This window comes from Psittacula echo, assembly GCF_963264785.1.
Source record: "Psittacula echo genome assembly, chromosome: 3".
NCBI lineage: Eukaryota > Metazoa > Chordata > Aves > Psittaciformes > Psittacidae > Psittacula > Psittacula echo.
This window is the reverse complement of record NC_137736.1, coordinates 91,803,104-91,817,889: the sequence shown is the minus strand read 5'-3', so window position 1 is coordinate 91,817,889 and position 14,786 is coordinate 91,803,104. Positions and strand designations below refer to the sequence as shown.

The window sequence follows — 14,786 nt, the reverse complement described above, 5'->3', positions numbered from 1 at the left end:
CCCTGTGAGTTCTCTCTCCAGTTAAAAGGCACTCAGTTTTAAGATTGATGGGATGGAAGTGAGACATATAGGACTAATGCATTCTCAAAAATGCCATCTAATTCATAAGATAAGGGTCAGTAGAGTTTGTTAGCTTTCTTAGTGATATTTTTGACAGTGTTTTCATGTTTCTTCTATCTGACCTTTGACAAATAAATGTGGCTTTATAAATATTAATTTTTTTTTGAGGTCAGTGTCAAGAAATAACTCAGACATGTTCTGTTTACAAGAAGGAAACCATTTAATAACCATTGGCGTGCTGCTGACTGCAACAACTTTCAGCACTTTTTGGCAAGTTCTGTTGGCTTTATGCAATATGGTTAAAAGAGAGGTAACTAAGTTTTCACTGATTCACTCTGGTAAGGTAATATTCAGAAAGTTAACTATTGCCTATTGCTGTCCCTTCAATTCTTTAGTTCCATGTTGCAGTTTGCCAGAGTATTGTTTTTCTCATTGACCAGCTCACAGAGCATGATTAGGTTCCTGGCATGAATGTGCTCATGTCAGAAAAGCTGTGGGTGATGAGAGATCAGTTTGTACAAGTGAAGCATGACCACTGGAAATCGTACTTTCAGTTCTATATCTGGACTGACAGCTAGACAGATAGGGCTCAAAAAGGTATATAGAAGCCAGATGCTACTTTGATAGCAGCTTCTTCGTGAACTTGATGTTTCTGTCCTGTTCAGAAAGCTTTACAGAAGAGAATGGTTGACAAATAAGATGATTGTCAACTCTCAAAGATATTTGAGTGAGGACATGTTTTGGTCGTGACTGGTGTTTCAATCAGTGAGGATCAGTCTCTGTGAGATATTGCTGGTACCCTTCTTATTAAGGAAGAGTACTTGGTAAATATCGGACAATATGTGAAGTGAAAGCTGAAGCTCATTGTAAATGATAGCTACTGCTGTGCTATAAGCAAATTTAATTATAAGTTTAATTGTTGCCAGTTTGCTTTTATTTTGTAGAAAGTGAAATTTAATTTCCAGAGCAGTTGTACTCACTTCTTGGAACACTGTACTACCTGAGCAGAGATGGTGCCACCGTTGTTGTTTACTATTAGGCATAGGTCTTCTATTCTGGATAAGAATTTCATGCAATAAATAGTTAACGATTCAAAATCCATGTAGCTAAATGCTAGTAAATACGCAGTTTTGAAGTGTTTTTTGCTATTTGCCCGAATACGTGTTTGAACAGTAGCTTTTCTTGTATGTGTTCCCTTGATTCTGATTTGGGAAAGAAAAAACAAAAGATGACCTTAAACTTAACCATGTTCTTCCTGATTAGGGGGCATGCAGAATTAACTATGATCAAATGCTTAAGTTCTTAGGCTATGGTATAAATATTTTTATTATAATTTGATTCAGTGCTGGAGTTCATTCCAGAATTGCTTACATTTCCCTAGATTCAAAAAAAGGTGTAGGGTTTATTAGACCTAGAGTGTGTATATACCCTGGGGAGCAAAGCAGGTTGGGCAAGAGATTACTGTTGTACTCTGCTGCTTCACTTAATAGATATTGGAAGGTATGATGAGCATGCTGCAGTGGTCAGCCCTTGATTAGGTCATAATTCTAAGGCAGCATTTTTAAGTGAACTGATTAAAACTAAAGTTGAAAATTTTTATGACTCCTGCACTTCTAAGTGCTTTGTTTTTAATAATTTATAGAATTACTTTATTAGTGTTTTTTTCTCCAAGGCATGAGGAAAAGGAATTTCAATTTTTTAAATCACCCTTGAAAGGAATTAATAACCATAAGTTATTAGGAAATGGTCTGTGGTTCCTGAATAAAAGTAGCTAACTTGAAAAAAGTGGACCAGAAGTTTTTGATTTGATAATCAAATGAATCTCTGGCTAATTTTAAGAAATTCTCTGATAGTGTAATGGCTTAAAGCATATTAACATTTATACTGTATCTCACATGATGGAATTAAATCAATTTTACATCAGGATAATAGATATATAAGTGAATGTCATATATAGCCTTAAGTAATTAAAACTTTCTCTGCCAGTGAAGAGCAGTAAATGATGTATGTAATCATGCATGACTCTCCAGTGGGAGAAGAAGGACAGTAAGAAATGAAAATGATAAACCAGATTCATTTTAGGAAATGCAATTTTTAAGCATTTTAACAGCATTAAGGACCTGTTCTTCTTTTTTCAGCTTCTGAAACCAAATACTGCTGTGTAATGCGAAATAATTAACATATAACCAAATGTCAATTTTTTCAGTGAATTTCATTCTCTTGCAGGTTGCTACTGTTGTCCCAATTCATAAAGAAAGAGAAAAACTGTATCAACTATGACCAGATATCTTAATGCAGTGTTTTACAAATTCATCTTTTTACTGTTGTTGGTGACTAGTAACCTGTATGATTTGAGGATGCTTTGTTTTCAGACCTAGGTCACTGATTGACTGACTGTGGCTGACAGTTTAGAGCACTTCTGTTTTATAGATACTGTGTATCAGTAATCATTAGTCTCACTGTTATGGTCTTTGCGATACAAAGATCTGCTGATCAATTTAGCATATGTACCATGCTTTTCATGAGGCCATATGGGAAATTTCCTACTGACACAGTGTTTTGTTTCCAGCAGTGGCAAAAAGAGATGTTTTTTAGGGAGAGCCTACACACAGCCTGCACACAGCCTTCATATCCAGAATTGCTGTATTCTATTTTATCCTTTCAATATTTGCATACGCATGGGTTCATGAGTTTCACAGAACGGCTGAGGTTGGAAGGGACCTCTGGAAGTCATCTGGCCCAACATCTCCACCTAAACAAGGCCACCTCCCCAGGCAACCTGTGCCAGTGCTTAATTTTGCAAATTTTCACAATTTTTTTTGTCTTGCTGCCCCTCATCCAACCTTTTCTTAAGTGCCTCAGGATTTTAAGTATTATCATTGGGTTTTAATACTTAAAATGTTCATCTCGCAAGTTTCGTATGCATCCTGAAATAGAGACTTTGTCATACAATCTGTTTTCTGCTTACAATTTATTAATCATCAATTTTCTTCTACAGAGTTTAGCAAAACACAATAGGAGTAACATTGGAACAGAAGGTGGCCCTCCCCCCTTTGTACCTTTTGGGCAGGTACAGTATGCTGCTCTTCATTATTTCATAAAAACACCCTGTATCATGATATCTAGGGGGCCTGGTTACAGTTAGATAAAGGCTATGAAAACACCTTAGATCACAATGGCTTGGATCTAAAAAAAGTCCTTTTGCCATGCTAACTTATATTTAATGTTTTCCCTCACAATTTCAAACTAAAATTAGTATTTAATATGTGGAGCCTTTAATTCTTCCTTTCAGACCTTCCAGGTGCTAACATAGTCCTTTCTTAAATGCCAAAGGTACTTACAAGAATCATAATAGCTGCATCTTGAACTAATCTTAAAAAATGTAAAAGTCATTCTTTTCAGCCTTTTTAGTGGACCAGACGAATGTGTTTTCAGCAAAGACATCTAGATGTAAGACATACTGGTGTATGTCATACACACAGTGTAAGACAAAAATGTCTTACATTTTTTCAGTCATCTTCTGAATGTAAAATTGTGCTACTCTAACAGAATAGTACTTTACTTTTTTTCAGATGAGACTAGGCAGAAGAGTTAATTAAAACTTTCTTTTGCATTTTCAGAAATGTGCATCTCATGTGCAAGTGGACAGCAGAGACCTCGATCGCAGAAAGACTCTGCAGATGACAAACACAGTGAAAACTATTGCAGACAATGATGAATTTGAAAAGCAGAGAACAGCTGCTATTGCAGAAGTAGCAAAGAGCAAGGAGGTTAGAAAGCATGTGTATGGCATTTTACTTACTGTGAATTATGATAATTCCATGATGATAATTCCACATGTCTTTTGTGTTATTTTAAGTATTTCTCTCTTAAATGGCAAATGCTTTCTGATGTTTGCCTGCTTATAGTTCTACTGAGATATCTTTAAAAAGAGAAATCAGAAATTTGTCCTTTTGGCTTGATGGGTACATTCTTTCTAAAGCAAATAATTAAACATATCATAATGTTTTATTGTAGATACGATTTTGATTTGATACCACTATTTAAAATATGATTTTACAATTTAATAAGATTTAAGTAATAAATAAATGTTATCAATTTTTATCTGCTTTTTGCAATTCTCAAACCCCCATAATTCCCTTTATGCAATCTGAAAGAATAGCCAGGAAGTTTAATTCTATTGTGTCAGAGTTTTTATATCCTCTCTCAGTTTTCCATTTAGTTTATTTTTCAGATTTGCTTGGTAAGTTATAAAAATCTAGAATTATGTTCTCTTTTAACAGCCTCATTTGGGCATAGGGGAAAAAATGCTTATGTAATAAATGCGTGTGTGTAAATTAATGCTTTATTTGTTGATGCAAAGTGTAATCATGAAAAATACTGCTTCATCAAATTTACTGTGCTTTTTCTACTAGGCAAACATTAAGCCTTATTTTCCTCAGTTCTGTTTACTGAAATGTGGTTTGTTTTTTGTTTTTTTTTTTGTGCTTACCTGAAGACGAAGACATTTGGAGGAGGTGGTGGTAGTAGCAGAAGTAATCTCAGTGTGAGTGCTGGAGGGAATCGAAACAGGGAACTGTTCCAGAAAGAGAAGATAACAAAACCTGAGGGAAAGAATGAAGGTGTCTACCGAGAACTGGTAAGGTAGAAGACTTAAAAGGGACTTTAAACATGTAATATTAAAAACCAAATTAACAAAAATAAAGCCAAAAGACTCTGAGGAATAATGGCTTTCCTTTAAATTTATTTTGAAGTCTGTTTAGAATACTTAAAATGCTTTCATACATTACTGAGATAGTTGAGTATCAGTGTTAATTTTTTGATTTTATAGACCCTGCATTATTCCATCCAGTAAAATTTAAAACTAAGTCCTCACAAAAGAAAAGTAGCGGTATATGTGGTATAGGACATTACAGTGCAGTTTTATTTTCTTGTTTAAATAAGCTTAATAGTTTTTGCATGTTAACATTAATTCATTTTGGGCAGAATGACTTTAATCCTTCAATTTCAACACATCAAATAATATTTTAATATAACTTATTCTGAATTAATATTTAAGAGTTTGTTTTAAACCATTTCTTTAACATTGAGAAAACTAAGTGTACTCTGACATTTAAAATACAAAATAAAAATACTTTTGTCGTGACATGGGAATGTCATGCTCACATTGCCACAATAATGTTTTCTTTTGAGTAAGACGGGTTACCCTTGGACAGTCTGAACTGTGATCCTTACTACATCACCTTCCACTGTATTTCATCACTTTATACTTAATAAGAAGTGTTCGTTAGGATTGCTGCATTGAATTAAGTAGGTATAAGATGAGCAGTCATTGATGCTTCAGGTTTGATTACTTCAGTAATCTAGAAGTTTATGATGGAGGAAGTATTTGCTGTAAAAAAACAACTCAGGAGAAGAATTTCCAAGTATGCAAAAACAATGATTCTGATTTGAGGAATAAAAGCAGACTGAAAGAGGCATTGTAACAGTGTAGTAACTCAGTAAACCAATATTAAAATATTGATTATAATTTCTAGTTGAATATTTTCCACCTATCTTTTACCAAAGGTTGAACAATGAGAAGAAAGTAGATTTAGGAACAGTAACTGCTTGTTATATTTCGTTTGTGTAGTGTATTGTCTCTCAGCAAGGAGAGCCTCCAGCAGCACAGTCTTCAACACTGTGCTCAGAAATGTCAATACAGAATTGTAGAAGCACAGGCTGAAAGGACCTCAAGAGGTCATTTAGTCATCTCTCTGCCCAGTGTAGAACCAGTGGTACACCTTGTCATTCTTGACAAGTGTGCTTTTACCTAAATAGACTTAACCCCCCACAAACCAGACCAATAGCACCACTTCCTCCCATCTCCCAAAAAAGAACCCCAAAACCTACACTTGTTTAAAGTATATTGTTTTCTGACTTTTTTTATGAACTGCAAGAAATTTGTCTTCACTGCACTGTAAAATGGCACTACTTCCAACTTACCAAAACTTAGTATTATGTCATTTTCCATATGTAGGTGCTGTTCAGAAGAAGGAAATATGAACTCACTAAGCATATATAGAAAGCCTTCTTCAGTTATAAGTAAAGATTTTAAGATCCTAAAGCAATAGATAATGAATGTTCATGGACTCCAGTGAAGCATGTATTTGGTCACAGCTGTTGCAGTACATGATTAGCTGGCATCATTTGTTTGGGTGTGGGATAAGAAAGGACGGAGGGCCTAGTCCCATTTCATGTTTAGTGCATGTAGGACTATCTGCACTAGAAGAGGCAGTTCTCAGTTGAGTGCTTTAACGCACAGTGTAGATGTAAGGTTATTTTCTGTAATTAATGCTCTGTGATTCCTGCTTTACCTTTTTGTCATCACACTCTATGATGTTTAGAATAAGAAGGCCTGTATTTCTGTGGAAGTAGATTGTTTGTATTTCTTCGCTTGCTTCTATAGAACCACTAGTGATTATATTTTCTCCATGTTTAAAAAAGTGTATAACTGGGTTTTGTATTGTCTGTAAAATTTGTAAAAGGATTCAAGCAGGAACAAATTACTAGTTTTTATGCTAGTATTACTTTGAGAGTTTCCTTTTGGTTTTCATCTCAGAGATTGTGTATTACAACCTGTCATGCTATTCCAGTGTGCCGTGAAGGAAAAGGTAGGCTAGGGCAATTTGTGCCTGAAACCTGCATAATACAGGAACTGAAAACTGTTGAATTAAAAATTATCATAAGAATAATGTTAAAAAAACTCCCTCTACCACCCTAAGAGAGATTATATGCGAAGATCTTAACTTATAACTGAAATAGTTACCATCAGTGAAATATGAAGTAGAGTTTCAGTTAAAAATTAATGAAAATGAAGTCAAATCTGATGGGTTTATGGAGTCTTTGTTGCATCTTACGATTAGTTCTGTGTGTACTGTTTATTTCAGGTTGACGAAAAGGCTCTAAAACACATAACAGAGATGGGTTTCAGCAAAGAAGCAGCAAGACAGGCACTTATGGATAACAGTAATAACCTAGAGGTGGCATTAAATTTTCTTCTGAACAACAATAAACAGAAACCCATTCAGGGACCACCACCTAGAGGTAAAACATTCAAAGAGAGCTTTAAAACACTGTTTACAAGCAAAGGAATTGTATATGGTGGATCAGTAATGTAGTTATAGGAGGGTGTATCTGCGTGGTTTTTTTCCTGCAAGTTAGAGTGCATCGCAAATGTAAAGCTAATACTTAGAAAAGGCCTCCAGGTATTGTATTTTTATAAAAATTTTTGAATTTAGAGTCACAGATTTGAATCTCCTTAAATGGAAAATGTCAGTATCTCTTTTGTCTATGCATTTTCTTCATTAATAGAAAATAAAAGCATTTTCTAAATCAAAAGTTGTGTACACTTCTTGTTAACTTATTTCCCACTCACAAATAACTTCTGATGTTTACAGGTAAAGGGAAGGGCCGAGGTCGAATAAGACCTGAAGATGAAGAAGAGGTAGGAAATGCCAGACCATCTGCACCAAGCACACTGTTTGATTTCTTGGAATCCAAAATGGGTACTCTAACAGTAGAGGGTAAGTATTTAAATTAATGTATCTAGAACCAGTTGGAATGTGTTAGCAGATTTCTTGTTCCTAACTTTGTCATCTAAAAGATGGTTCCTAGAGCTTCCTCCACAGTCAGCCGTATAAAATCAAGGAGTGCTAGAGAGCAACTCCTGTCCTTGAAGAAAGCTCAGATAAATCAAACTGTGGTGGTTTGTTCATCCATCTCATATATGGAAGAACTTAGGGTGTTTGTTTCAGGCTTAGATGTCTAAAAGTCAGTAATTTTGACATAAATCCCAGTGTTTTAATCTAATTTGATAAAGGCTTTCACAACTTTTATTTATGAACAACATGAAAGTCCATTAAATAAAAAAGGTGATAACCTTGGTCCTCTTTCCTCAGTTTGTGATAAGTTTAATTGCTTTTGTATTGCCTCTCTTGGGTGGGGGAGGGGGGAGAAGGGGAAGGGGAAGGGGGAAACCAAAACCGAACGACACATTTTTGACTGCTCTAAAATACTACACAGCTATTTTCACCTGGTTTTCTTGTTTAATAACTGTAAGGACAGAGGGAAAGGTAGGATTTTAGAAAGAGGGAAGCCAAATAGTCCCTTGGGTCTAATCCAGAAGACCTGGGATTTTTGTCCTTTTTTACTTTTCTTTCTTAAGAAGCCATACAAAAATGTAGTCTATGCACCAGGATGTCTGGTTTAGGTCTAAATCAGGCAGTACTTCAGAAACAGGTGCATTAAAAGAAAAAAGAGGAAACTCCATACACCCTGAGGTCTCTAGAGGCTGCTGTAATATTAAAGTAAAACTCCTGGTAAACTGAGTAATAAATGAAGATAATTTTTTTTTCTTCTGGGTATGGCCTTGGAGGTGTTTCAGTGGCCAACATGAAATGAAAATACCTGCTTCCATTACTTAACATGAAAGTTTTGTGATAAAGTTGTAATTTTTTTTCTCCCTATGAAAGGAGACTTTTCGTAGAGGATGAAGGAAAGGTAATAGTAGTTTATACAAACTGTGTGATATTTTTGAGCTTTCTAAGGAGTGAATGCATTTAAGGAATGACTGCATTTATATGTAATTATTTTTTTTTAACTTAAGTTCCAAAACAGTCATAATTGACTGTTAATAATGAATTCTTGCTTTGTGTATTTTCACTGGATTTCGGATTTAAAAGAAAAAAAAAAGGTAACATGGAAAAAGTGGAAAACAGGCTTATAGTAAATGAAAGTGAACAGGTTGCCCTGTTTGGAAAGGTATGAATGGCTGTAATGTCAGTAGGCACCTGCATCCGAAATACAGGTAGAAAGAACATCCCCATCTCTAGTTAGTCTAATGAGAGATTGTTTTGTTAAATGTATGATTTTTGTTTGTACTTTATATGTTTAAAAAAAGTGTAAATATTTGCCCTGTTTTTCTGTAGCAGTGAATTTAAGCTTAGTTGTGTCTGAGAGTCATTATTGAATTAGAAATGAAAATATGAAGCCATGTAGACTCTGTTAGTGCATCAAACCCCGGTTTTCTGTGACAATTATTAGGACTGTCCACTTGCCATTGAATACATGGCGTATTTCTTTACGTCTGTTGGAGCGATGGTACGGCCCAGCAGAGGCAATCCAGGAGGTTTCTTGATTGTGTGGAAGACAACTTCCTTCTGCAAGTAGTAGAGGAGCCGACAAGGAGAGGTGCCATGCTTGACCTCGTGCTCACCAACAGAGAAGGGCTGGTTGGAAATGTGACGCTCCAGGGCAGCCTTGGTTGCAGTGACCATGAGATGGTCGAATTCGAGATCCTCAGGACAGTGAGAAGAGCGTGCAGCAAGCTCACTGCCCTGGACTTCAAGAGAGCAGACTTTGGCCTCTTCAGGAACCTGCTTAGTAAGGTTCCATGGGACACAGCCCTAGAGGGCAGGGGGGCCCAAGACTGTTGGTTGATATTCAAGGATCACCTGCTCCAAGCTCAGGAGTGTTGCATCCCAACTAGAAGGAAGTGCAGCAGGAGGGCCAGGAGACCTCCTCGGATGGATAAGGAGCTGCTCGGGAAAATTCAAAGGGAAAAAGAGGCTTATAAAAGGTGGAAGCAGGGACAGGCAGCCTGGGAAGAATACAGGGGTGTTGTCCTGGAAGCTAGTGACCAGGTTAGGAAAGCTAAGGCCCAGTTAGAACTGAACTTGGCTAGGGATGTGAAAGATAACAAGAAGGGATTCTACAGGTACGTAGGGAATAAAAGACAGGCTAGGGAGGCCCCCTCCAGAAGCTATCGGGAGAACTGGCTATGCTGGATTTGGAGAAGGCTGAGGTTCTTAATGACCTCTTTGCCTCGGTCTTCACTGGCAAAGGCTCTGACCACACCACCCAAGTTTTGGAAGGCAGACGCAGGGACTGTGAGAATGAAGACCCTAGGCCCACTGTAGGAGAGGGTCTGGTTCGAGACCATCTTAAAAACCTAAACGTACACAAGTCCATGGGACCTGAAGAAATCCATCCGCGGGTCCTGAAGGAGCTGGCGAATGCATTTGCTAAGCCACTGGCCATCATATTTGAAAAATCATGGCAGTCAGGTGAAGTTCCCGATGACTGGAAAAAGGGAAATATAACCCCCATTTTTAAGAAGGGGAAAATGGATGACCCGAGGGAATTACAGACCAGTCAGTCTCACCTCTCTGCGTGGCAAAATCTTGGAGCAGATTCTCCTGGAAGGCATACTAAGGCACATGAAAAACAAGGAGGTGGTTGGTGACAGCCAGCATGGCTTCACTAAGGGGAAATCCTGCCTGACCAATTTGGTGGCCTTCTATGATGGGGCTATGAAACTGATGGACAGGGGCAGAGCAGCTGATGTCATCTACCTGGACTTGTGCAAAGTGTTCAGCACTGTCCTGCATGACATCCTTGTCTCTAAATTGGAGAGACATCAATTTGATGGGTGGACCACTCAGTGGATAAAGAACTGGCTGGATGGCTGCAGGCAAAGAGTTGTGGCCAATGACTGGATGTCCGGCTGGAGACCGGTAACGAGTGGTGTCCCTCAGGGATCGGTGTTGGGACCGGTCTTGTTCAACATCTTTGTCGGTGACATGGACAGTGGGATTGAGTGCGCCCTCAGCAAGCTTGCTGATGACACCAAGCTGTGTGATTCGGTTGATATGCCGGAGGGAAGGGATGCCATCCAGAGGGACCTTGACACGCTTGTGAGGTGGGCAGATGCCAACCTTATGAAGTTTAACCATGCCAAGTGCAAGGTCCTACACCTGGGTGGGAGCAATCCCAGGTACAGCTACATGTTGGGCAGAGAAGAGATTCAGAGCAGCCCTGAGGAGAAGGACTTGGGAGTGTTGGCCAATGAGAAACTGAACATGAGCTGGCTTCAGTGTGCGCTCGCAGCCCAGAAAGCCAACCGTATCCTGGGCTGCATGAAGAGGAGCATGACCAGCAGGTTGAAGGAGGTGATCCTGCCCCACTACTCTGCTCTCGTGAGACCTCACTTGGAGTATTGTGTGCAGTTCTGGTGTCCTCAACATAAGAAGGGCATGGAACTGTTGGAACAAGTCCAGGGGAGGGCCACGAGGATGATCAGGGGACTGGAGCCCCTCCAATATGAGGATAGGCTGAGGAAGTTGGGGCTGTTCAGCCTGGAGAAGAGAAGGCTGCGTGGAGACCTCATAGCAGCCTTCCAGTATCTGAAGAGGCCTATAGGGATGCTGGGGAGGGACTCTTCATTAGGGACTGTAGTGACAGGACAAGGGGTAACGGGTTCAAACTTAAACAGGGGAAGTTTAGATTGGATCTAAGGAAGAAATTCTTTAGTGTGAGGGTGGTTAGGCACTGGAATGCCCAGGGAGATTATGAAAGCTCCATCCTTGGTGATGTTCAAGGCCAGGTTGGACGAAGGCTTGGGTGACATGGTTTAGTGTGAGGTGTCCCTGCCCATGGCAGGGGGATTGGAACTAGATGATCTTAAGGTCCTTTCCAACCCTAACTATTCTGTGATTCTATGATTCTATTATTCTCTGATTCTATTATCCTTTTTATCTTTCGAAGTTTTGAAGCTGCACACTCACAGTTGCTACTCGCATAAGCATTTTGCATTAGTGTGAATATTTTTTTGCAGCCTGTAGCAACTAAAAGGTCAACATATTCAGGTGGAAGGTGACATAGGAGTCTAGAAATTCAGTTCTTGGAGCTGTACTGAGGGTGGTTTTGTCCAAAAATGAGGAAGGAACAGCAAAGAAAACGGACACAAGCTTTGTCAGAAAACTTGCCTCAACAGATGGGCTCGGGAGTTAATGAGCATGCTGGTAAACCTCAGTGTCTCTTGCTGTTGCTAGCAGAATTAGATGCACTGTGAGCCGTTTTAGAGTTCACTAAACATTTTTATGATGTGATAAGGTTTAAGTATGAATAGAAAGGCATTTGCTTATAAATCTGATAGCTGACAGTTCTTTTGATTGCATGTACTATATTGTTGCTGTACCTAGGTTGAGTTTCATTGCAACAGTTTATTTTTGCCTGCAAAATAAGTGATTTTATAGCTAAATATTTTTTTATATTTGAGTTGCATCTAGGTCTCACTGAAACACTTTGTAGAAAGTGAACAAAAAAGTTACAAGAGTTCCTTTTCTTATGCATGTTATTTATAATTTGTTTATGGTGTGTAGCCACAAGTTTATAGCTTTCTGAATGAAATGCAGCTAGTTGTAGATCAGACGTATGTATCATGAGTCTTCACTGTATTTATCAGAAATTTAAAATATTTAGAGAAAATACCTTTTAAATAACAGACATTCTGCATTAGCAGATACAATTTTGTAAACTGTTTAGGTAATAAATACAATCTTATTTTCAAAAGCATATGTAGGGAATTATGCTTGAGAGATATCTTTTGGTGACTCTTTTTGCTTACCAAATGTGAGTTACGATTTTTACAGTGAACAGAAATGAAAAGAGTGGTAGTGTGTTTCTCTTGCATTAGAAACATTGGGTTTTCTTTGGTTAAGATTTGTGCTTATATCGACAGATTAGAGAAGGCTTTTATGTGTAACTGAAAGACATTTAAAGGAAAAATAATAGAAATAGTCCCCATGGGATATATGCTTTTCATATTGTCAGTAATTTTATAGTAAGTAAGTAATAGAAAATTTACCAAGAACTGTGAAATCAGTGACTTGCTTCTTTTAAAATGGTATTACTGGTTGATAATGTTTGCTTAGGCAGACTTTTATGATCATTTGGGTTTAGTACATGTATGCAGCTAACATTCTGTAGTGTAATAAAGCATAGTATTATGTGAGTTTAAAAAAAAAGGGTATATTAGCATACTGTGTTTGAAAGATAAATATGCTTTGCTTTTGTGTATTTTTCCCTCAAATAAAAATAAAAAGAACCATAAATGCCATGAGAAGAAAAACGTAATCTGTGACAACTTTGCAAAGGCTTTGTACTCCTTCAGTTGCCAACGGTTCTGGCATAGTTCCTAGTGTGACATACAGGGTTCTTGGGTTTGTGGGGTTTTTAACAGTATGTTGGGTTTTTAGCATTATGTGAATGATCAATGTGCAATCTGGTGTACTATTCCTGAGTCATGCTTCTCTGGAAAAAGCAGTTGTTAGCATTTTGAAGATTTTTACAAAGTAATCAAATTATTTTTTGAAAACCTTGAAGTATTTCTGTATTTTTTCCTCCTGAAGAAATAATAATGCATGCGCTCTTACTGTCTGGTGTTCCGAAATCAATTGGCTTTAAAGTGCTTGCTCAGTTTCATTTTGTTAGTTTGTTTTCTTAATGCGTCCAGCCTGTAGGATTGTGCCTCTCTTTCTGTGCCAGGTTTTATTTTTAACTTGCAGAGTCTGCTTCAGGTGGATTTTTCAAGAAGTACATAGGCATTTGCTGAATTGCAGGCTTCTGGTCTCTTTTGAGAAGTGCTTTTTTTCTTTGCCAAGTTTGAGAAAACCTCTGCAGTCTGATGAATGCAAACACATCTTTAAAATAATTTAATGCAAAATGCTATTTTTCTGGCGTTTTTATGCCTCTGTGGTTGAAAATAATCTCATTTAAATTCTTAATTATTAGTTGCCTGAAGTTCCATGTGAACTGGGATGACACAAGTGTTAACAGTGCTTGCGGAGTGCTTATGTATCTGCAGTGATTATGCTTACAACTGTGAACTCTTAAGTCTTGAAGCCTGCATCCAGATGTCTGCAGAAGACAAGCTGTATATTACTAGCTGCTTTTTTTATTTCATTTGATCCTCCTGTTAGTTGTTAGCAGTAGAGACATGTAGTTTTCTCTTAGTATTAGAAAAGCAGTGGTCAGAAATGAAAGGCAATTCAGGGAAACTGCTAGAAACAACTCAAACACGTAATGTTACATAGCCAAGTATAAGGTCTATTCATTGATTTTTCTGCACAGTAACTGTACTAAGAGGGCCCAGGCAGGCAGGTTTTTCTGCATTTATATGTAGCATAGTAGAGCCTCCACTCAATATAAACTGAGATTGATTGTTCTGCAGTATTTCTGACCCATATTCCTCTCCCATATCATCTCTAAAATTCCAGGGATTTTTTAAGCTATTCAGAGAGCTGACCTTTGTGTAGGGATAGTGGTTTTGAATAAATGAGCACACCCCTACTATTACATTGATGGATATCATTACCTGGAATGGCCGTATTTATCACAAGCGTTAGGCTTCTATACACTTCAGGCAGACTGCAGTTTCTTCTAAAGGTCTGAGAGTCTCTGCAGAAGCAAAAACAAAAGGCAGTTTTGCTGAACTGAAATAAATATTTTTTTAGTTCTGTGTCATGCCCCATTTTCTTCAAGATTTACTGACGTGGTCTGGGGAGAAAGTGTCAGAAAAGGAAAGAACAGGTTTTTTTTCTTCTCAAGTACACAAAGGATTGATTTGCTTTTCTCTTTGCCTCACTTCCTGGTGTTCTCATCTAGTGTTTCTAATTGCACCTGAAGCCTCAGTGCTGTTGAGAATTTGTAAATTCACTTCTGGATTTGCAGTAACCAGGGCAGATGGTTCTGTTTGTGAACAGGAACCCAGAACAGTTGTTCAACTTGTTAGCTCTGATTTGGTACCTTTTTGTGGTTGGATTTAGACCAAGTAGAAAAAACATGTATGAATTTAAATACCTTTTGTGTTTTGTTCGGGAGGTACTTCTGTTCCTTTTTTAGAG

The 14,786-nt window shown here is 37.8% G+C and overlaps 1 protein-coding gene across 1 annotated transcript in view; it reads left to right on the top strand.

Moving 5' to 3' along the window:
* Positions 1-14,786, top strand: part of TDRD3 (tudor domain containing 3) — a gene marked incomplete at its 5' end in the record, with an annotated part of 104,930 nt that overhangs the window by 64,364 nt on the left and 25,780 nt on the right. Inside the window, 5 exons of the mRNA XM_080613211.1 lie at positions 3,059-3,130; positions 3,681-3,830; positions 4,559-4,699; positions 6,990-7,146; positions 7,500-7,625. Coding sequence (XP_080469337.1) covers positions 3,059-3,130; positions 3,681-3,830; positions 4,559-4,699; positions 6,990-7,146; positions 7,500-7,625 — 646 coding nt within the window. The remainder of the gene's footprint in view (positions 1-3,058; positions 3,131-3,680; positions 3,831-4,558; positions 4,700-6,989; positions 7,147-7,499; positions 7,626-14,786) is intronic.